Below are 24,935 nucleotides of genomic sequence, written 5' to 3'. Positions count from 1 at the left end.
TTCTGCTCTTGCCTTGAGGCTAATTTTAGCATGTCCTTTATTCTTACCCTCCAATTCCCACTCCCATATAGATTCAACTCCAAAAGCAAACATAGATAGTGTAGATTTTATGGCATTTTTTGGTGGGGAGATATAGGAGAGGGTCATGTGCACCTCACCCAACAAGCTTTTCTCCAAATCTTTTAAAAACCCATCAGCTCTTTCCCCTGAGTCCTTGTACCTCATCTTTCTCTCCATAAACTCCACCAGTTTCTCCACATCCCTCTCCAGATGTCTTCTGTATGCACAGGCAAGAGAGAGGGATTCCCAGCAAAATTCAGTCTTATGCTAAACTTCCAGCTTTTCCCTTAAGGAAACCTCTTATCTGGGAATGGGGATCATGCAGAGTTTTCTCTCACTGTATATTTTTCACAACTTTTTTAAAAAAATTAATTAATTAATTAATTAATTTATGGCTGTGTTGGGTCTTCGTTTCTGTGCGAGGGCTTTCTCTAGTTGCGGCGAGTGGGGGCCACTCTTCATCGCGGTGCGCGGGCCTCTCACTATCGCGGCCTCTCCTGTTGCGGAGCACAGGCTCCAGACGCACAGGATCAGTAATTGTGGCTCACGGGCCCAGTTGCTCCACGGCATGTGGGATCCTCCCAGACCAGGGCTCGAACCCGTGTCCCCTGCATTGGCAGGCAGATTCTCAACCACTGTGCCACCAGGGAAGCCCACAACTTCTAAAATATGTTGTACTTATAAAATCAGAAAGACAAAAATAGTATTGGACAAAACAGAAGCCACCAAAAACAATTTGGGGGAAAAAATCTTAAACCCACAAAATAATATTTCTGATAATAATGGGCTTGCAATTATGGGGTGTGGAAACACAATGCTGTTATTTCAGGATATGTATGTTTGCAATTTAGGTCAAGGGGCCACAAATCAACATTTTGGAATTCCAAATCCCCTAGTGGATACCATGAGGGTGGCGCTGGGGCCGAGCCTCACCTCTGACTCAGACCCGCAGACTCTGCGGGGTGACAAGAGGGTACCAGTTGGCCTGAGGAGCCACCAGAGGAGAAACCAGGAGCTGTGTGCTTATCTCGGTGGTGGCTGTTGGCAGAAATCACTCTTTGTTTCTTCACTTTAGAGTCTGCACCTACTTCCTGGTGACCAAGCGCTGGAACTAAGGTGGAGGAAACCTTGGCTCCCCACCCCTGCCCCATTTCCGGAACAACGCCCTGGACCATTTCCAGGCACAGGGACACTCTTGGAGGGCATGTTCCTAGAAGAAGACGGGTTTCTATAACAGTGCTCAGTGGGTTCTAGGGGAAAGGAGGGCATGAAACCGGCAAGATATACGTGGGAGAGTTAAAAATAGAAACGGAGTCCATAGCCCAAAAGTGGGTGAAGAAAGGAACTAATGCCAAGACCAAGGGAAGTGAGAGGGTGTGCCCTGCTAGTGGGTGGACGTGAATCTTGTCCAAAACATTCATTTGTTACCAAGTCAGAGTTTAAAATTGTAACAAACTGGGAACCTGCTACAAAATGATACTTGGTCCCTTCAGAAATGGGAATACACTGTTAATCAACAGAATATGAAAGTATATAACTTGTGGAGCTAGTTCTGATCAACCTCACTAGGACTGCCAGAGAAAATAAAGGACACCCGTTTATATTTAAAGTTCAGATAGACCACCAATAATTATGGGTATAGGTATGACACAAAATCAACAGTGCAATGAACTTGTAAAGTAACTGGATTCTTATTTGCTAAATCCGGTAACCCTAGGAGAGATGGAATGGAGAATGGGTGAAGGAAGCCTGAGCTAGCTGGTGGGGCAAAGACAGGATAACCTTGTCCTGCACAACAGGATCCAAGGCGGGCAAGAGGGGCTGCAATTTGGCAGTCTCAGGATGATTTTTTCACGCCCTGGCCACCCAAAGCCAAGGCAAAGAGAGTGCAAGTGAAGCTTGTGTGATCATCTTCCACCTGTAGGGGTGACCTGGTGTTTTCAGACCACTCAACCACCCTACTCTACCTCCCCTCTACCTCACGTCTACCTTGAGACACACTCTTCTCAAAGTGGGGGCAGTACTCTTCCTCAGTCTCCCTGAAGGTAACACCCTCCTATGGGAAGGAGTCTCATGTCCTCTTGGACTCTTCAAACAGTTCAGTAACTGGAAACAATTTTTAAAAAGGCTGGTCCACACAGAGAATATAGCCAATATTTTATAATAACTATAAATGGAGCATAATCTCTAAAAATTTTGAATCACTATGTTGTGCACCTAAAACTATACCTCATTTTTTCTTAAAAAAAGGGCTGCTCCATGCTTTATTTGTGTCCATATGTAGGTTCAGTTATGTCCATATACAGCGAAACAGGCCCTGGTTGTTCCCAAAACAACAGAGTCCTGAAATATATGAAGCAAAAAAACTGATAGAACTGAAGGGAGAAATACACAATTCAAAAATAATAGTTGAGACCTCAATTTCCTATTTTCAATAATAGATAAAACCATGAGGCAGAAGTTTAACAAGGAAACAGAATAAGTGAACAGGACTATAAACCACCTAGACCTAAGAGACACATAAACGTTCCACCCAACCACAGCTGAATACACCTTCTCCTCAACTGCACATGGAACATTCTCCAGGATAGAACATATGCAAGGCCATACAACAAGCCTTAATAAATTTAAAAGGATGAGGACTTCCAGGGTGGTCCAGTGGTTAAGACTCCACACTTCTACTGCAGGGGGCATGGGTTCAATCCCTGGTCAGGGAAGTTCTGCATGCCTCACAGTATGGCCAAAAAAAAAAGATGGAAGTCATACTAAGTATATCCTCTAAACACAACCAACAAAGGAAGAAAACTTAAGAAATTCACAACTAAGTGAAAATTAAATGACACACTCCTAAATGACCAATAGAACAAAGAAGAAATCACAAGAAAAGTGATCAAAAACTTGATTATGAATGGAAAACCCCCCAAATACCAAATCTTATGGTATACAGCCAATGCAGTGCTTACAGGGAAATGTACAGTATAATTGCCTATATTAAAAAAGAAGAAATTTCAAATCAATTACCTAACCTTTCACTTTAAGACACAAAAAGGGGAAAAAAATTAAGCTAAAGTAAACAAAAGAAAGGAAATAAAGATTAGGGCCGAAATGAATGAAACAGAGAATTGTAAAAAATAGAAAAAATTAATGAAACCAAAAGTTGGTTCTTCAAAAAAATCAATAAAACTGACCAACCTTTAGTCAGACTGACCAAGAAAAATAAGAGACAACTCAAATTATTAAAATCAGGAATGAAAGAGGGGACATTACTTCTAACCTCAAAGAAAAAAAAACTTCTAATGAAACATTATGAACAACTGTATACCAACAAACTAGATAACCTAAAAGAAATGCACAAATTCCTAGAAACACACAAATTACCAAAACTGACTCATGAAGAAATAGAAAATCTGAATAGATCTATAACAAGTAAAAAGATTGAGCTGGTATTACTCAAAAAACTTTCCACAAACAAAGGCTTAGGACCAGATGGCTTTGCTGGTGATTTCTACTAAATATTGAAGACAATTTCACATCAACCTTTCTCAAATTCTTCCAAGAAACAGAAGAAGTGGGAACGCTTCCCAACTCTTTCTATAAGGCCGGTATCACCCTGATACCAAAACCAGAAAAAGCTAACACAAGAAAACTACAGGCCAATATCTCTTATGAATGAATACAGCCCCAATTAGATAACGGTGATGACGGCAGAACTCTGACTATACTAAAAACCACTGAATTGTACACTTTAAATGGGTGAATATTATGGTATGTAAAATATATTTCAAAAAAGCTATTCCAAAAAAAGGATATCCCTGGTGAGACTCTGTAGACACAAGGAGAACTCCTAACACTTACCAGTACTTGGGAGGTTTGCAAATAATGTTGGACAAGATTAAGCAAGGCTGTGGGTAGCAGGGTGAGGGTGGAGGCTATTTTGGGGATGACATGTTTTTACTCTTCTGAGAAGGAACAGCTGTTAGGCAAGGGTGGGAGGCAGCAAGAGCAGAGAAACGAGTTCCACTTGGTACTAAAAACATCTAGTTGTCAACACATAAAATTCTTTGAAAGTCACTTCTCTCAGGCTGAGTTGGCATGACTGGCCCATGTCAGGTTAATATGCTTTTACCTAATAAGACCAGACATTTATAAAACTAAGAATAATCCCTGACCTTACTGTATGATCAAGTACAAGGCAGAATGCATTCATGTTTTCAGCGGATAATCCACGTGTGTTCAACTATGTGCTCCCACCTGCAACGTCTCTCCTGAGACACGGAGGAGCAGGTGGTCCTGAGCATTGCTTTGGGTATCAGAGTTTCCTGGGCTTGAATTCCGGTTTTGCCACTCACAGGCTCTGTGTGCACTGTGGCCCTGCAGTGCTGGTGTGGGTTCCAAGTAAGATAATGTCTGCAAAGTCCCTGGGCCATCGTGGGCGCTCAGTAAAAGGTAGTGTTACTGCTACCCTTCCCTTTTTTATGAAATGAATACTCAGAGCAGAGCCTATCTCACGGCAAGGTGTCATTTTAGGATGGCTAACCTATATTTCTTACAGCTCTATTTTATAGCAATTTTAGGTAGTGGTTAAAAGTGGGTGATGACTCTGTAAGGCCTGTAATCCCCAGGTTTCCCTGGCAGCCACAGGCTGAGATGCTACATTCAATAGTGAAGATGACCCATCTTGTGCCTGCCCTTCTGTCCTTCACGGCCACCAACCCAGGAGAAGCCAGGCTGCAGAGGACCTGGCTTCTTGGACTCCTGGTTATAAGCCAGACGGGTTTTTGTATCTTAAAAATGAATTCTCCCCGGTCTCATGACATTCTATCTTGGAAACATGTTTCTCTTCCAGTTGGCCCTGGACCATGCACGGGAAAGAGGCAGCATCACGGGGGCGCGGGGAGGGGCGGGGGCAGAACATCACAAAATGGTGCGTGCCCAGTGGACGCTGACCCGGGGGAAGGTCAAGGGATTCGGAACCGGTGTGTTGAAATGATCTCAGCGCCCATCCTCAGGAGGAAGAAAAATGAGGCAGACCCACGGAGCACCAAACAGCTACTTCTTTTCATTACGGAAGTTCACCTGAATGCTGCAGTCACTGAACGGGGAGTATCCATCGAAACCGGGGACCCAGGAGATCAGGATGCTGTGAGCGGTGCTGTTGCGGACCCTGACTTCAGTTGGCGGGGACGGAATTGCTGTGTAAAAAACAAAGACACACCACAGACACAGTTATAAACCACAGGAGGCCACAGCTACCAAACAGATGCATTAATACCAAGCCTACTTCTGTTTTCTTGAGACTGGGAAAATTAAACACAAGTTTTAAAGAGAAGCCATCATACGCCTAAGGGTAATGGTATTAGCCTACGGAGAAGTCTTGCAGTGATAGGACGGCTCGGCCAGGGCCAGAGAAGTGGGATGTAGACCTGCTTTCCTGCCCCCTGATGAAGTGAGAACTTTTAGCCGGACAAGGATGGGGAGACATCCATTTCCTGCTGCTGTATGCAGGGGCGTCACTGGGCGCTGGCGCTCTCCGTGGGGGTGAAGAGCCATGGCGCTGCCCTTGTGGAGCTAAAGGCTGCACTGGGGAGACCCACATTAATTGAGGATGTGCCTTGTGCTGAGAAAAGAGGGGTACCATGGGAACAGGCATGTGTGTGCATGCGTGCGTGCATATGCGCGTGTGTGATGGAGGAAGGAAGCTTTCCAGGCCGAGGAAATGGGCGAGAGTCAGCTCAAGCACAAGACCCGAGTGCATCTGCTTGCGGGGAGGGGAGGGCATACCGTAATGAACGTGCAATGACCTCAGCCACAGGTGGGACATGGATAGATATTTAAATTAGAATCCAACAAGGATCTGAAGTTTGAGGGTTTTAGTTTCTTGTGCTATATTTAACTCTTTTTAAAAAAAGAATATATATTAAAATCTGTGAATCAATATTATTTTTATTTATTTATTTTGGCCGTGCCCCACGGGATCTTTGTTCCCGGACCAGGGGTGGAACCCTCACCCTCAGCAGTGAAAGCGCGAAGTTCTAACCGCTGGACCACCAGAAAATTCCCATACATTTAACTCTTAATTAATGGTAATAACCGCACTTATAATCCAAAATGATGACTAATGTTTTTGAGTGCTTACTCTGTGCCAGGAACCTATGGACTTCATGAAACACGACTAATCTGATAGGAGGAACCCTATCAGAGAAGCAGTCTTACGATCCCCATTGACGGATGAGGAAACTGAGGACCAGAGAAGTTAAAAACTTGCCAAAGCTCACAGAGCTCATACGCAGCAGAATGGGGCCTTGAACTCGGGTCTGCCTGACTCCAGCACTAGCGTCCCTCAACAGGACACTGGAAGCTGGTTGCAGGGGCAGCAAGCAGACCAGCGTGGGTACCAGCAGGGGCTGGGGAGTGTGGTCACCACTTAGCCAGCTGCATGGCCCATGGCACAGTTCAATGCCCTCTCTCAACTCAGTTCCCACTTCTATTAAGGTGGGGAGTGACCGCACTGCCCCACGGGGCTGGGGTGAGGATGAAATGCTGTAACGCATGTACGAGGTCTGGGGGAGGTGCGCTGGTGGTAAAGGCGAGGACAGGATGCGCAGGGGGTGAGAGGGCAGGAAGCCTGGGACCGTGTTAAGTGCTCACTGGGTACCGCATTCAGGAGTTTCAGTTTTACCAGGAGACACACAGACTGATGAATGGGAAAGAGTCAGTGTTTCATTTGACTCACTTCCCTAAATAGAGTATCTGCCTTTCCAGTTCAAAGTTTGGCCACGTACACCTCAGTTGAGAACAGACGACCAGGGAGTTTTGGTTGCTTTGATATACGTGCTTAAATCCATGAAAGCCCAAAACATAAGGTTTGGAAATAGGCTTCATTAAAATAAAGTCCTAGTTGAGATTCTGTCTGAAGCATAAAATTCAGGAAGTGCTTTTCATTTTATGGATTTTTAAACTTTAAGATGTTGATATTTTATGAAAATGTCTTTATAAATTTATGCCCACGCGTGAATTCCTGAAATTCTCAACATTTCTTTTGAAAATTGTAATAATGGAATTCGTAATGAAGGAAGGAAGTTATACAGTTCCTCTCCTAGTAACTTTCAGTTTGCTCATTTTTTTTCTTCCAATGAACTTTTCGAAAATCCCCTCTCATACCCTCTTCTAGTTGATTTGCTGAAACTAAACATCAGCACCTTTAAAAAGTATGTCTTTTGTAATTTTGAGTCTCCTGCTGTGCATTGCCCACCCTTTAACTCATTATTAAACACATTCTGCTTTTTCCCCTCTATTATTTCCCCAAGGATAAGACCAAAAGGAGTATGAACTCAATATCGCCTTCTCAATATTTAAATTAAGAACAAATAATATAGAGAATAGACTGGTGGTCACCAAGGGGGAGGGGGTTGGGGGAGGGAAAGAATGGGAGGCTGGGGTTAGCAGATGTAAGCTCTTATATATAGGATGGATAAACAACAAGGTCCTACTGTACAGCACAGGGAACTATATTCAATATCCTATGATAAACCACAATGGAAAAGAATATTAAAAACAGAACATATACATATATATATATATATATGTATAACTGAATCACTGCTGTACAGCAGTAATTAACACAACATTATGAATCAATTATACTTCAATAAAAATAAAGTAATTAATTAAAAATAAATTAAAAACAAATACTAAAACATACCATTTGCTTGAATTTCTATGAGAAAGGTTAAGGGAGATGATATGAAAGGGATAAAAAGACAGTAGGTTTTCCTTTCCTTTCAAGTTTCAGGTTTAAATACCTTTGATCCCACAAAAGGAGGAAGAATATGATGATTGGTTTGGAATGTCCAATCCAATGGCAGATGACTGGATTGGAATCAATCCAATCAGACTGGATTGGATGGGACGATGATTGGCAGATGATTGGATTGGAATGTCTCCACCAGCCTGGGGGAGGTTTCAAACATGTGCCTTTCATTCTGTTATATCCCAGCTCAGAGGAAGCAAGGTGGGTGGAGGAGGTTAGGAGAAAGAGGGACAGGAGTCCTGTGCCTCCAGAAGAAGAGTGACTCTGACCTTCTCCTCCCTCAGGACAGCTGCTGGTGGAGACTTGCTTCAAGCCCCAGATGCCCAAGGAAGGACAGAGCCCATCCTCAGGGCATCCTCAGATCAGTGCCCCAAGCTGCGCCCACCCTGGGGGCTCTTCAAGGAGTAACGGGGACTAGTTCAGGGTAGAAAAGGAAAAAGTGAAAATAGGAGCTAAGATGATCCAGGGTCAGCATTTCAGACAATTTTCTTCTCCGTCTGAGCAGAACTAAACTAGCTAATGTTGATCAAAGACAAGTGTCAGGCCCTGTTATGAGTACTTTTACTTGCATTATCTCATTGAACCCTCAAGAGGAGGTAGGTTCTGTAATTATCCCCATTTTACGCAGGGGAACACTGAAGGCAGAAAGGTGAAGTGACTTGTCCAAGGTCACAAAGGGAAGCCAGGACTCGATCCCAGGTGGCTGGCTGCAGGGCTCACACTGCACCCCCCTAACCCCCGGAACACGCAGGGGGGACTCCACGCTGCCGCTTACCTTTGATGTTGATCTGCACGCCCTTGGACACGGTCAGTCCTTTGTCATTGTGGGCCTCACAACTGAAGATCGCAGTCTCAGTCAGACCTGGAGGGGAAGGAGAGCCATGAGAAGAGCTGCAGAGAGACAGGCTTCTGTCTATCAGAATCCTATGGGGGGGGCTTCCCTGGTGGCGTAGTGGTTAAGAATCCGCTTGCCAATGCAGCGGACACGGGTTCAAGCCCTGGTCCAGGAAGATCCCACATGCCGCGGAGCAACTAAGCCCGTGTGCCACAACTACTGAGCCTGTGCTCTACAGACTGTGAGCCACAACTGCTGAGCCCGTGTGCCGCAACTACTGAGCCCAAGCGCCTGGAGCCCGTGCTCCGCAACAAGAGAAGCCACCGCAATGAGAAGCCCGCGCACCGCAATGAAGAGTAGCCCCCGCTCTCAGCAACTAGAGAAAGCCTGCGCACAGCAACGAAGACCCAACACAGCCAAAAATAAATAAATATTAAAAAAAAAAAAAAAAGAATCCTATGGGGGTTTCAGCATCCTTTTACTTCTTGGTTCACTGCTTCAAGCCATAAATGCAAAGTTAATTAAAAATATGTGTTGGTGTTTGAAAAACAAACCTAGGATTAAACCCTATGTACCAGGAGCAAGGCAACCATGGACTTAAAAGGCAGCTGTGAGAGAGTGGCATGGACATATATATACACTACCAAATGTAAAACTGATAGCTAGTGGGAAGCAGCCTCATAGCACAGGGAGATCAACTCGGTGCTCTGTGACCACCTAGAGGGGTGGGATAGGGAGGGTGGGAGGGAGGGAGACGCAAGAGGGAAGAGATATGGGGATATATGTATATGTATAGCTGATTCACTTTGTTATAAAGCAGAAACTAACACACCATTGTAAAGCAATTATACTCCAATAAAGATGTTAAAAAAAAATTAAAAAAAAAAGGCAGCTGTAATTCATTAAAAGCCTTTATTTTTCCCCGATGATGAGACATTAGGTAACAAAGCAGTAACATTTAGTTTTAAAATGTCTGCAAGGAGGTATGGGAATCACTGGCCCCCAAATCAAGAAAAGTGATTTCTGAGGCTCACCCAGACAATCTCCTGCTTAGCACCCCATACACTCCACGACACAGTATGGACATGTCAGGGTACCAGAAACAGCAGGATGAAAGTTACAGTTTAAAAAATTTCAGGTGATCTGTTGTAATGAATCCTTTTTTAATAGTAAAAATCAATGTATTCATAGGGAATTATATAAACACAAGGCATCATTATTAATTACTTGAAGAAAAGACACTGGTGCTGAATGAAGAAAATTCTATCATTTCAGAGGTCTGAAGACATCTTGGAAATGAAAAAAATTAGTTGACATTAATTTTAAGGAGAAAGGAAGAGAGGTAATCCAGATCTTGGTTTCTTATAATACTATTCTCCAGTGAAAAGAACCAGAGCTCCTCAGAGAAATGGCTGATTGTCAGGTTGGAGCAGAAAACATATAAGATGAGCCTGGAGCAAAATATAACACAAACAGCATACACCACACACACACACACACACACACACACACACACACACACACACACACACACACGGATGGGGGTACGGCAAAGAGACACAGGATCCAGCTGAAAGAACTCCCAATGGCCAAAGCTGGGACAATTTGAGAAAGAAAATAAAGTAGCATTAAATTGTAACCCAAAGTATAAAACAAATATCCATGAGTCTATATTGATATAAACAAATGATTAAATAAAAGGGGGAGAATAGACAAATCTCCCACGCAGAGGAATTCCAAATGATTTTTATATAGATGCTCTGCCCCCAAAGAGGGGCATCACTCCTGACTCCTTAAGCATGGGCTGCACAAAGTGACTTCCTTCCAAAGAGGACAGTATGGAAAGGGGAATGAAAGGAAAACTTTTGAGTGAGAAACTGACAAACACTCGCTCAGCCAGATGGTCAAGGTCAAGACCAACAATGGTAGGTCGTGTTGACAGAATGTGCCCTTGATACGATGTGATGAGAATGGCACTTCTCCTCTATGGTCTTCCTCCTCCAAAACATATAACCCAAATCTAATCATGGGAAAAACGACCAAAAACATCAGACAGGTCCAAACTGTGGGACATTCTACAAAAAACCTGACCAGTACTCCTCAAAACTGTCCAGGTTATTAAAAACAAGGGAAGTTTGAGAAATTGTCACAACCAAGAGGAGCCTTAAGGAGACATAACAACTAAATCCTGGAACAGTAAAAGGACATTAGGTAAAAACTAAGGAAATCTGAATAAACTATGGACTTTAGTTAATAATGATGTATCAGGAATTTTCAGAGATAACAGAATAATCAGCTATGTGTTAGTTTCAGGCTTACATTTACTGAAGGGACATTTCAGTGAGATAAAGAGGTATGCTTTGGGACTTCCCTAGTGGTCCAGTGGTTAAGACTCTGTGCTTCTAAAGCAGCGAGCGCGGGTTCGATCCCTGGTTGGGGAGCTAAGATCCCACATGTTGTGTAGTGTGGCCAAAACATTTTTTAAAAATTTTAAAAAAGAGGCATGCTTGGAAGGGCTGCTCAAAAGGACACCCTGAGGTCCACTACCTCCCAAAGTCTCAAAAACACCTGTGAAAATCTCTCTGGAGAAGCTGAATCTACAAACCTGTTAGGGAATGTTTCTTTCCTGATTCATTATGCTAAGTTCTAAAAATAATGCAATGGGTCTAAGGAAGTGAAATAACTTTTTATGGTACACTATACTGTGTCACATTAAATATAGTTGTTCAATAATGATGTTATCAGTATTGGTTTATGAAATGTAACAAATGTACCACACTAATTAATGTAAGATGTTCATAACAGGGGAGTGTGGGTGTGAGGTTTATGGGAATACTCTGTATGAGATGGCACACAATTTTTCTATAAATCTGAAACTATTCTAAAGTTTTAAAAGATTATTTTTAAAAAGCACAGCCATATATATACCATCTAGTTGAATCTGGAAAACTTTCTCTCTGACACACAAGGTGCCTGGCACAGAGTTTATATCATAAACTGGAGAAAGACAGATAAAATTCTTGAAAATACGCCATCATTCTCTTCTTGCCTGAAAGGCTTATATTTTTTTTGTTTGTTTCTATCTACTTGTGTAGGATATTTTCCATCGGATGATTTTAAAATCCAAAGCTCGTCACTAATGAAGTCATTAAATATTTGAAACAAGCTGCCGAGGGAAACCCAGCTGGGCATCAGCCAGGAAAGACCGTCCACGTTGGATGCCCGCACAGTGAACGCTGCACCGAGGCTGGGCCACATGGCCTGGGAGAAGTTCTAGGAAGAAATGCAAATCTGATCCCTTCAAGTCAGTGCCTCTCCTGAGGGATCAGTTGTGCACAAAAAAATCAGTGTTGGTGGGTGTTTGTTCTTTTCCATCCAGATGGAAGTCTGTCCCAGCATCTGAGTTCTCTTGACTAGACTCTCTGTCCTACAGTTCTGTGGTGACCTTTGACTTCTCCTAAATAATTTTAGATCAGAATATGATAGCTACTTCAGGTATTTTAATTTTCCAAGATGAGTATTTCCCTCAGACTGGAGGAAAATCCTAAATCAGATTGCTTAATTAGATTCTCTAAATCCAAGTGCTAAGAAACTAAAATTCCAGGTAGGAGCCAGCTCTTTCACATTGGGTCACCTCCTCTCGAATGAGAGATGAAACTAATAGATTGTGTGATGGTTTAGAAAATATTTATTTCACTGAAGAGGAATATTTCAAACCCATTAGCCACATCTATAAAAGAACATCTGCAAATACACTGCCTCAAGGAGTCTTTGAATCTTCTACTTGTATTCCTCCCAAAGAATTTTGAAAAATATATGTAGCCTCTTAACACATTTTGAGGTTTGCATCTTAAACTGTTCATCATTTAAACAGCTGCAAAAAATGTAATTTCAGGTACCCTGAATATGCTGATAATTTAAAGTAAAACTCCTTTAGAGTCCTATGCAATATACATATTACTGGGATGGGAGACCCAGCATCACCTGCTGAAATAATTCTCCCCAGAAATCAGAAGTTTTCAATCATGACTTTTCTACTTCCCTTGCAGAATTTTATCCTAATGGCATACATGTGTGTGTTTGAAAGTCACTGATTAATCGCCCTATGATACTTCTTGATGATAAAATTACACTTACATATGGAAATTGGAAAACAAACTTCCTTCTAGGTTGATGATCTTTACAAGTATTATTTAGGGCACAACTGATCAAAACAATATACATGTAATCTTTAAACATGCAAAGCAAAATTTTATGGGAAGCACAACTCCTTTGCTGGACAACATTTGGAATTTTCTATGTGATAGTCTGGAATTTTGTTAACCTTGAGCCAATGCACTACAGCAGCTGTTCTCAGAGTGTGGTCTAGAGGTTCCTGGGCATCCCAGAGATACTTTGGGGGGCCTCAAGTTGAAAACTATTTTTGTGAGAATAGCAATAATATGTTATTTGCCCTTTTCACTTTCATGCTCTTGGGAATGTATGATGGAATTTTCCATAAGGTGTATGATGTGTGATGATGTCATAGCTCTATGAGCTAATGGAACGTGCTTGTGTATTATTGTGTTTTAATTTCTAATTCAGTAAATGGCAATAGATGTATCTCACATAAACAAAAACTTGTAGGTTTTCAATCACTTTTAAGACAGTAAAGAGGAGACCAAAGCATTGGAGAACTGATGTCCCGTTGTGACTCCAGGTAAGGCAGAGAGAGGTCTTTTTTCTCTTGTAAAGTGAGAGAGAGATGACAGGGAAGTAGAAAGTGAGAAAGAAGAACTGGCATAGAGTCAGGACTTTGGGCATTTTGTCAGGCACTGACTTTCGGAAAGAGGACACATACTGGATGATGATCCACTGAACCCTCTAAGCCATCACCTGGGGCCCCTGCTGCCAGTCACTACTTCCCAGGCAGGCCTGTGACACCTGGCTTTTCACCTTACCTTCCAGGTCATCAGCTCCCAAATGAGATGTCCGTTTTGCCAGGCTACGTGAACTCGCAAAACTTGGCTTATATTTAGAAAAATCAGCTTTGGCTCAATCAGAAGACACTCAATCAAAATGTAAGTTGCTTTGGCTATGCAACTTGTACTTTGTACATACTTGAGCAGACATCTGCAGGCTAAAACCAGTCATTTGATTTCAATCGCTCTTGTCCAAACTCTTGGGAAACACTTGAGTACAAACTACAAGTGACATTCCCAACTGGTTGTGAGGGCAAGAGCAGCCCTGTTAGAAAACAAGAGGATGGATTTATTTCCTTGAGATCCACCATCTAGTTATAGATCCCAAAGATGAGTTAAGCCCACAGTTCTTCGGTCCTGCAAGGTTGATCAATACTGAGAGTGAAACCGCTCCTTGGGGAACATGATTTTAGGTTAAGCGGGAAGTCACTTTTCCTCTTCGTGTTTCTCTTCAGAGGACACACAAAGTCAGGAAGACAATCTGCAGCTAATTCCCTGGTACAGGGCACCCACTCCGATTCAGAACTGCCCACAAGTAGTCAAACCATCTAGGACAGCAGATCTGTCTGGGGGCCGAGGTGGTGAATGTCCACAGGCCAAAAGGATGCCAGCAGAGAGAAGTGGAAACGGCTTCCAGCCCAGGTTAACTTTCTCCAGAACTGGATGGGCCAAAACTTAAGGCCAAACATAGGCTTCTTGGCTTAATGTAGTCAGTGACCTTTTTTTTTTTTTTTTTTGCTTAATGGCACAAGCTTCCCAACTGGAGACTCATTTATAAGCCTGGGTTGAACACAGCAACCCAGATGTACTAAGAAAGACAGCTCCCCACCTCACTTTTCTGTTCTTCCTCTGGATCAACAATAACCAGCAGACTGGAATAGACCTGGAAGTTTTAGAGCCCAAACTCTTGTGGCTTTCCAGGGAGAAATTCATCCACACCCCCGCTCCGTCTCCACCCTACCACCCACTCTCCCGAGCGCCCCCAGCACCAGGATCTCCACCTTTCCTGTTACTGTGTCCTCTTCTCGTGGGCATCCCTCTTACTCCATTACATCCCACCTAAGTCCATTATGATGGTTCATGCCCCATTTGCTTGGTCCTCTGCTGGTTTAAAAAAAGATAGCCCCTGACACAAGGTCTGAAAGACATTTTAGGGAACATTCAGCCACAGGATGTTCCCTTGAGGAAAGGACAGTCAGAATCGCTGAGGAATCAGCTTCTAAGAGTACAGTTAGGGCAGTTCTTTGAGTTCCAGGTTAAGGAATCCTGTCCCTTTAATTTTGTTCCCTAGTGTTCATCTTTCTACCCAAATAGGCAGGAAATAGAAGAATACGCTGCATAAATGAAGGACTTACACTTATTAACTTGGAATTCACTATCTGCCCTGAATTCCCTCATTCAACATTTACAGAGTACCTACTACGTGCCAGATGCTTCCCCAGGCACTTGGGATCTATCCATGAATGAAACAAAGATCCTTACCCTTAGAGAACTCACATTCTCATGGAGAAAAGTGGGTGAGAAATAATAGACTTAATAAATAAGTAAGCTGCATGTTCTATTAGAAGGTGATTAGTACTATGGAAAAATAGGGATTGGGGGTCAGGGTGGGTAGAGAAGTGGTTGTGATTTTAAATATGCAGGTCAGAGGGAGCTCCTTGAGAAATGTCCTCTGAGGAAAGACTCGGGGTGAGGGAATGGGCCAAGTTTATTCTGGAGGGTGAGGGAAGGTTCAAAGCAGAGGGAACATGTGGGTCAGGCCTCTGTCCTCCAAGTGAGGTAGGAAACCTGGGGCTTTGAGCAGAAGACTGATATGATCTAGTCTGTGTTTTATGAGGATCGTCCCAGCTGCCTCGCAAAGACTAGCCCTTAGGCCATAAGGTCCCTTAATTGCTCCAAATTTTTTCCTGATCTGCAAAATGGGAATTAAAAAATGCCTAACTATATCACAGGTTGCAATGAGGCTCAAAGTAAATCTTTACCAAAAGCACTGTGAGAATTACGAACTGATTTATATAAATTCTAATTATTATTGTTACTGTTGTTATTACAATGAACATTACGAATTATAGCCAATTAACTAAAACCAAAACTAGCTTAGCTGTTTTCTAAATGTGGATTTAAATATAAAATGAGTATTTTTTAAAAAGTAAAAACCAGAAAGATCAGCCTAAGTCCCCCACTCTTGGTAGAAAGGTAGCTCAAAATTGACAATGAGTTAGAAACTGTTGCATATAAAAATTTGTAACAGGTAACATTTCAGTCATTCCTGTAGGCTGCTTCTGTACCAAGGCCTTTACATCCATGATTTCACTGAACCTTCATAAATGTTCTATGAAGTAGACACTGTTATTACCCCTATTTTATATGAAGAAGGTGAGTAAGTTGCCTAGGGACACACAGTGGTGAACTGGCATTAGTCTGTATCAAAGCTCGGGATCTTAACCACTAACCTGTAACGCATCCCACCACTGAACACCATGCAGCAAAAGCTTTCTGCAGTTCTGCTCTTCATTTTGGGGACTTGATTTTGCCAATGACAAAGTACTTCCTTGGGGAAAAAAAACTTTGCTTTGAAATAGTTTTCAATTCACAAGAAACTGCAGAAAGAGGAAAGAGTTCCTAGCACCCTTCACCCAGGTTCCCCTAAATGGTAAGATCTTACATAATCATAGTACAACCATCAAAACTAGGAAAGTGACTTTGGTATGATAAATACTTTTTTTTTTTTTTTTGGCTGCACCTCGCGGCCTGCGGGATCTTAGTTCCCCCACCAGGGATCAAACCCGCCCCCCCTGTAGTGGAAGTGCGGAGTCTTAACCACTGGACCGCCACAGAAGTCCCTGGTACAATACTATTAACTAAAATACAGACCTTATTCAGATTTCACCAGTTTTGGGTCGTTTTATTTTGTGTGTGTGTGTGGGGGATTTCTATGAAATTTTATTACAGGTACAGATTTGTGTACAGATGGAGAACTGTTCCATCACCAAAAAGAAGCTCCCCCGTGCCACCCTTTTTACGAACATCCTTCCCCCAACCTAACATCTGGCAGGAGCTGATGTGTACACCATCACTATAAGTTTGTCATTTATGTATGGACACCAAGGGGGGAAAGTGGTGGTGGGATGCATTGGGAGATTGGGATTGTCATATATACACTAATATGTATAAAATAGATAACTAATAAGAACCTGCTGGATAAAAAATAAATAAAATAAAATTCAAAAATTCAAAAAAAAAAGAGAATGTTATCTAAATGGAATTACATAGCATGTAACCTTTTTTTTTTTTCCCCTGTACCAACGGGATCATTTATTTACAATTCAGTAAAAGTCTCAGCCCAAACCAGCAAAACCATCTATATGATTGTAGAGAGCCATATACGGGTAATTTGCTTTCTGACAAAAATATGGAGAGGAGAAAGGTGCCACAAATTGAATTAGGCTCAGATTGTTCAGAAAAGGAAATCACAGCTGGAAAACATTTCAGAGATCCCTTCGAAGAGCCTTCCAAGGATAGCCGCCAAGTACATTTTGCATGTAACCTTTGAGATTGGCTTTGTTGACTCAGAATAATGCCCTTTAGACAAAGTACTTCTTCGCTCATGGTTCTTGAAGACAGCGCTTACATCACAGAGGAAAAAAAAAAACAAACAACTGGTATCAAGAGGGAAAAGCGTGGGGCTTCCCTGGTGGCGCAGTGGTTGAGAATCTGCCTGCTAATGCAGGGGACACGGGTTCGAGCCCTGGTCTGGGAAGATCCCACATGCCGCGGAGCAACTGGGCCCGTGAGCCACAATTACTGAGCCTGCGTGTCTGGAGCCTGTGCTCCGCAACAAGAAAGGCCGCGATAGTGAGAGGCCCGCGCACAGTGATGAAGAGTGGCCCCCACTTGCCACAACTAGAGAAAGCCCTCGCACAGAAACGAAGACCCAACACAGCCATAAATTAAAAATAAATAAATAAATAAATAAATAAATAAAAATTTAAAAAAAAAAAAAAAGAGGGAAAAGCGTATGACCTTCCTGTTCAAACATATGCCCGCTCCAAACAGTCTCAACAATCAGGGCTCTTTAAACCACTTCCCTACTCAGCATCCTCTTGGTAGAAGGGATGGGAAAAGTTTGCTTCAGGGTTAATTCCAAGATAGCAGGGTGCCTACCTGCAAACATTCAGGTTTTATTTACATCAGCATGGGAGGCGCTGCCTGGGCACAAAGGGCCCCAGAGGCAGCTTGGGTCAGAACAGTCTCAGCACCTAGTTCCCTAAACATGACCTCCTCTTACTGGGAGGGGCTCAGGTATCACACTAAAGTGTCCTCAAAATTAAAAACAAATGTCAATAAGAATAAATTTGTATAAACTTCCAGTTACAAAATAAATGAGTCATGGGGATGAAATATACAGCACGTGCAATACAGTCAATAATACTTTAATGTCTTTGTATGGTGACAGATGGCAACTAGACATAGTTTCATGGTGATCATTTTGTAATGTACATAAATATCAAATTACTATGTTGTGCACCAGGAACTAACATAATGTTGTAGGTCAATTATACTTCAAAGCAAACATATTCATAGAAAAAGAGATCAGAGGAGGAGAGGGGGGATTTGGATGAAGGTGATTAAAAGGTACAAACTTCCAGTTATAAGGTAAATAAATATTAGGTATGCAATGTACAACATGATTAATTACCACTGCTGTATGTTATATATGAAAGTTGTTAAGAGAATAAATCCTAAGAGTTCTCATTACAAGGAAATATTTTGTATCTATACGAAATGATGGATGTTCACTAAACATTGTAGTAATCACCTCATAATGTATGTAAGTCAAATCATTATGCTATACACCTTAAACTTACACAGTGCTGTATGTCAGTTATACCTCAGTAAAACAGGAAGAAAAAAATTAAAAAAAAAAAAAAAAGAATAAGTTTGTATATAGTTCTTTCACAGTGCTACAAAGTTTGGCGTTTGGGGACAGTCTGCCGTAGCTGATTTGGTGTGCCTTAATGTGCCCAGAGCAAGGTCTGCATAGGAAGCCTACGCCCTAGGCCCTCCCTCCCTGGACTTCTTTAAGCCCTTTGAGGCTGCAAAATGGATGTAAAAAAAATCCTGTTCTACCCATTTCACAGAATTCACTAGAGGTATAAATGACAAAAGAGGTAAGAAAGAGTTTAAATGCAAAACTAGTGACATGAATACAAGTTACTTCACCATCACTATGTCTCTGTCCCAGTGAAGGGACGTAAGACTCAGGAACTGTTTGAAATTCATTCATTTGTTCATTCATTCACCCACACAGTTCTGATGTGCCGGGCAATGTGCTGGGTAGTGGGGTTAAACTAATGAATGATTAATATGTAATAATCACACTGATTAAACAACACGGGGGAGGCAGACAAGCAGATGGGTGTGCTTCCATGTGGTGGGAAGGGATGACAGTTATGGAAGAGGAATACATACGGGTACAAAGATGTCTGCATCAGTGACCTCCCCCAAAAATTAAAACCACCTGAATGTTCATCAACAAGGGAGTGGTTAAATAAATTATGATCCGTCCATGGACTGTCGCAATTGTCACAAACAATGAGACAGGCCCGTGACAACCTACATGGAAAGGTCTACGTGTCTTGGAGATCTATGCATAGTTGCACATATATGAGTGTATCTGAAGGACTAGGAAGGGTCTAGAAGGAAGGGAATGAATGGTTGACAGTGGTTTCCTCTGTATGAGGGAATGAATGCATGGAGACTAAAGGGACATTTTCACATTTTGTTTTGGCATGTCACAACTGTTTGAATGTTTTACAGTGAATATGTGTTCACATATTATCTGTGTAATAAAAAGGCTGAAATTAATCTGCACACGTGTTATCATTCTAACGTGAAGGAAAATCACGTATAGATGTGTATGTATGTGTGTACACACACACACACACACACACACACACACAAACATGTATATACTTACAGGGAAAGTTTGGAGAGAATCACATTAGTGTTTCCATTGTAATTGTAAATGTGTAATAAGATGCAAAAATACTGAATTTTCTACATTTTTAACATAAAAGCACTTAGTAATTATGTAAGATAAAGTTTTTAAAAACGTTTTATTCTGAAATAATTATTTATTTACAGAAAGATATAAAGAAATAGAAGGGAGTTCCATGTATCCTTCACCGTACCTCCCCAATCTTAACGTCTCAAATAACTACAGTGTCAAAACCAGAAAACTGACATTGGTACCATCTATAGAGCGTATTCAGATTTTGCCAATTATACACGGACTCATTTGTGTGTGTGTTGCTCTATGTAAGTTTATCACATGTGTAGCTTCATGTAACCACATCCCACTAAAGTTTATTTTAAAAAGCACACTATTAGGCTATAAACTGCTCAATTTCTATTTTACTTCTATCTTCTCTACCAAAGGAAAAAAATCTTCAAATTAAAGAAAGTAAAATGAAGATTGTAAAGAATCTAAAACCCCAAATAGGTGGCAGTTGTAATGGTATATCTGGCCATTTACAAATAAATCAGATCACCAAGCTGAGACAAATTATACATAGCCTTGGGCATTAAAATTTGCAGATCCTTCTATTGTACTTTCTAAGAAAAGAGACAGAAGAGGAAAAGTTCTAGATGATCAGAGATGGACAGAAGTTATCCCCGTTTTCATAAAGTAAATGATACCGATTTTGGCAAGTACAGAATCAGAGAGAGACAGAAATCCACAGCAGAACTTAAAAGGAGGTTATCAAATTGGTGCCTAGGACACGGAAAACTGTCATGGAGTTCAGCTCACCAAGGAGAAGTCAGGTCTGATTTCAAAACGAATTTCAAATTGATTTCCAGTCTTTCCAGGATAGTTACTAGTCCAATATAGCAGAGAACGTCTCAGAAGAGAAGATGGAAAAATAAACCGTGGAAAAAATAAAATTAGGCAGATTTACTACTGGTTGAACAGTGGCCAAGAGAGCTGATTTCATGAACTGATGTCAACTCAGAGGCTGCCTTAATTAGCAGGTCACAGGGCTCTGCCCTTGGTTAAATTAGAATCTAGATTTTCATCAATGACTTGGAAGAGACAAAAAGGCAGGGGCAGGAAGCAGGGAGAGAATTTGCTAACCCAATGAGAGAATCAAGGTTCAAAATGGCCTCAGTAGGCTGGGACAATGAGTTAAGTTTTTATGAGGATTAATGTCACACGGTAGGCTGAAATTCCAAAATAATTAAATAAACAAGAAGCAGGAAAGCTTTGATTTTGCAGCAATTCATGAGAAAAAAGATCTGGAGATTTCAGTTAACCTCAAACTCAACATTAACCAATACATTAACCTTCATCTAAAAGGTAATGCAGGGCTTCCCTGGTGGCGCAGTGGTTGAGAATCCACCTGCCAATGCAGGGGACATGGGTTCGAGCCCTGGTCTGGGAAGATCCCACATGCCGCGGAGCAACTAAGCCGGTGAGCCACAACCACTGAGCCTGCGCTCTAGAGCCCGCAAGCGACAACCACTGAGCACACGTGCCACAACTGCTCGACACAACTAGATAAAGCCCACGCACAGCAATGAAGACCTAACACAGCCAAAAAAAAAAAAAAAAAGGTAATGCAAACTGCATTATCAAAAATATAGCATCCAAAACACAAGAGGTTACAGCCTCCACTAGACTTCACACACATCTTTCCAAAATAACACCAATGCTACCAAGCTCTTTCAGGAAAGAGATGGGAACACTTTCCAACTATGTTTTATTAGGTCAACAATACCCAGATACCAAAACGGACATTACCAATACAAAACAAAAACAAAAACAAAATTATAGAACAGTTTCCTTCATGAACATTGTTGTCTGATAAAGACTGACTAGCTTTTGTCCCTTGCTAGTTCCTGAGTAAGAGGAGTGGCTTCGTTACGCTAACAAGGTGACTCAGGATGGGCCCCTAGATAACTTCAGGATGGGGACTGGTCACCAGAATGACTAAATTATGTGATGGGAGGGTTGGGACTTTGATCCATGGGATATTAGCCCAAACTCCTGACCTCTAGGGAAGAGAGGGAGGTCTGGAGATCATGTTCCATCACATGGTTGATGCTTTAATCAGTTATGCCCATGCAATGAAACCCCAATAAAAATTCTGGACCCCAAAGCTTAGTAGTTTCTTGTTCTGTGAACACACTGATGCGCCAGGAGGTGACACACCTTGATTCCACACATCAGGGCAGGGAAGGGCATGAAAGCTCTGCATTTGGGACCCTCCCAGACTTCATCCTATGTGTATCCTTTGTTAAAAAAAAACTATAGTCATAAGTATAGAACTTTCCTGAATTCTGTGAGTTGCTCTGGCAAATTATCGAACCCAAGGGGGTCATAGAAACCTCTAAGTTTACAGTCAGTCAGTAAGAAGTGCAGGTGGATTAGGGACCCCCTTGAGACTTGTGGCTGGCAGCTGAGGTGAGGGCAGATTTGTGGCAGACATTGTCTTTAACCCATGGGGTCTGCACTAACTCCTAGTAATTAAGATCAGAACTGACTTGCAGTACACGCAGTTGGTGTGACCCCAGAATAAGCATAAATGCAAAAATCTTTAACTAAATATTAGCAAATGGAAACTACCACAACACATCATGACCAAGCAGAGTTTAGCCCAGGAATGCAACATTGGTTTAACATTTGAAAATCAAATCAATGTAATGTGCCATACGAAGAGAAGAAAGGAGAAAAACCATAGATCATCTCAAAAGATGCAGAGGCCCGACGCAAAAGAATAGACACCTTATGATTTCATTTATTTAAGTTTCAAGAATAGGCAAAATTAATCTATGATAATAGACATCAGAACAAGGTTACCTATGGGAGGTAGGTGCTGACCTGAAGGGAACAAGAGGGAACTTCCTGGGGTGACAGCAATGTTCTATATCTTGATTGAAGTGGTGGTTACGTGAGTGTCTACATTTATCATGACTCACTGAGTTGTGCACTTAAGTGCTATGCATTTAACTGTATGTCAATTTAACCTACATATTTCATTGTATGCCCCATAAATCCTCCTTTATGGGACTTCAAAGCAATCATCCTAGAGAGGGAGGAATGTATTTTTTAAAAATTAATTTTGAACAAATAAGTTACTTGATGATCAATTCCTTGGAGAAACTCAAAGAAAACTCAGATGAAGGCAGAGACAATCATAATATTCCTCGTGGAGTCAGGAGTAAGAAAAGTGATTCAGAAACAATACCTCAGGCTGGCATTCACTTGCTGGTCCACTCAGCATAAATATTCAGTGAGTATTACCATGAGTCAGGCACTGCCTTGGGAGAGATAAAGTCCTTGTTCTTACTGAGTGTACATTCTCTAAGAAGACAGACAAGCAGCTAAACTAATAAACAGGGAAATTACAGACTGTAACCAGTGCAATGAAGGAAGTCCACAAGAATACATGCCTGGGAGTCAATAAAGGAGTGGGGAGGAACTAAAAGAATGACCAGGAAAGACTTCTGTGCAAAAGTGATGTTCGAGATGTGTCATGGGATGAAGGGCAGATGGAACAACACCGCAAGCAGACAGAAAGAAAGTGCAAAGGTCCTGAGGCAGGGAGAAGGGTGATGTTTCTGAGAAAATGAAAGACAATCAGCGCGACTGGTGCTTAATAAGCAGGGAAAGAGTGGGATGGGTTTGGGCTGGAGAGTTGAGCGGGGACCAGAGCACGCAGGTCCTATGAGCGGGGGCAGGAAGGACTCTGAGTGACAGTCAAAGATAATGGGAAGCCCCTGAAGGGTTCCAGCAGGCAGGGGACACGAACTGCCATTGAGGACGAGAGTGGGGACAAGGCTAGAAGCAAAGAGACCAGTTAGGAAGTTACTGCAGTGCTGTTGGCAAGAGCTGGCAGTGACGTGGACCAGGGCACTGCAGCAGAGACAGAGAAAAGACAGATTTGAGATGTACTGTAGGAGCAGAACTGACAACCTGCTGATGCATTCAGTGTGGAAAAGGAGAAGGAAGGAAGGATGGGCAAATGGTGATATCACTTACTAAGATGGGGAACTCTGGGGCAGAGCAAGTCTTGGGGGGAAATCAAGAGTCTCATTTTAAGACGCTTCCATATCCAGTAAGTGGAAATGCCAAGCAAGGAGCTTGAAGCTCAGGAGGGAGGTCTGAGCTGGAGATACGAAGTTCAAGGTTGTCATCACACAGATGGTCGTGAAGCCAGGGGCCCAAAGGAACTCTCAGACGTGGGTCCAGGGCTGAGCCCTAGGGCGCCCTCCCACATTCAGAACTCCTGTCAAGGGAAGAGGAGGAGTCAGGAGGCAGGAAGGAAGCCAGGAAGACAGCGTTTCCTGAAGGTCACCTCTGGCCTGCAGCATCCCTCAGAACGTTTGCTGAGTGTGTGAAGAAAGGAAGGATCGGGGGTGGTAACCTCGCCAGATGCTGCTGGAAGATGCAGTGAGAGGAGCCCTTTGGATTCAGCAGCACAGAAACACCAGTGGCACTGACCCTGAGAGCACCGTTGGAGGAGCACGGCAAGGGAGACAGGGCACGCCCGTTCAGATGGAAATCAGATGACCGCTGACCATCAGGGCAGACACGGCCTCACGGTGACTCAGTCCTCCCACAGCCACCCCCGTGACCCATGCGCTTTCCTTGCCGCCAAACCTCGCTGAGGTCGTCACATCAGTGGTTCCTGAAATGCAAGCCCTGCCAGCCAGCAGGGCCACAGCTGCCACGGAAGACGTGAGCAGGGCTCCCGCTGCCCAGGCTCAAGGACTCTGGCCACTTCTGCCAACTTAACCACAGACACCCGTGGTGGGCGTGTCCCCACGCGCCAGTCCTGCCCCCGAGATTCCCACCTGCCTCCCCCCCCACCCCCGGCCCCTACCCTCAGCTGCCTCACCTGCGGTTCTATCCGCCTCGACTACCTGCTGCCACGCACAGCAGCTCTCATCAAACTTCCGCTCCCTTCCACCATTCCAGGGCAAACAGTACGCAAATCCCACAACTCAGACTCACCAGGAACAGTCAGAACGGAGGGGGATTTTTCTGGAAGTTCATTAACACGGCTGCTGTTTTGAACCCAGAAAATGTTGACGGGCTCAGGGGGGCCCACGGCCTGACAGGTGAGGTTGAAGGCCGTGTTTCTGGTGACATTCATGCTCTCAGGCTGCCTTGTAAAGTGAGGAAGTCCTGCAGAGGAAGAGGTGAGTGAAAGGTTTTAGATCCACAGGCCAAGGCACAGCCCCCAGGGGAATGGAAACCACA

The 24,935-nt window shown here is 42.8% G+C and overlaps 1 protein-coding gene across 2 annotated transcripts in view; it reads right to left on the bottom strand.

The window, feature by feature from the left end:
• MERTK (MER proto-oncogene, tyrosine kinase) overlaps positions 1–24,935 on the bottom strand; it is a 115,520-nt gene that overhangs the window by 53,636 nt on the left and 36,949 nt on the right. For both annotated transcript variants that reach the window (XM_082357827.1, XM_082357826.1), the window contains exons 4-6: positions 24,687–24,860; positions 8,646–8,732; positions 5,137–5,252 (exon numbers count right to left, since the gene is read on the bottom strand). In XM_082357827.1, coding sequence (XP_082213953.1) covers positions 5,137–5,252; positions 8,646–8,732; positions 24,687–24,860 — 377 coding nt within the window. The remainder of the gene's footprint in view (positions 1–5,136; positions 5,253–8,645; positions 8,733–24,686; positions 24,861–24,935) is intronic.

The sequence above is a fragment of the Balaenoptera borealis genome (genome assembly GCF_965194805.1).
Source record: "Balaenoptera borealis genome assembly, chromosome: 15".
Lineage (NCBI taxonomy): Eukaryota > Metazoa > Chordata > Mammalia > Artiodactyla > Balaenopteridae > Balaenoptera > Balaenoptera borealis.
This window is presented reverse-complemented; position numbering and strand designations above follow the sequence as displayed.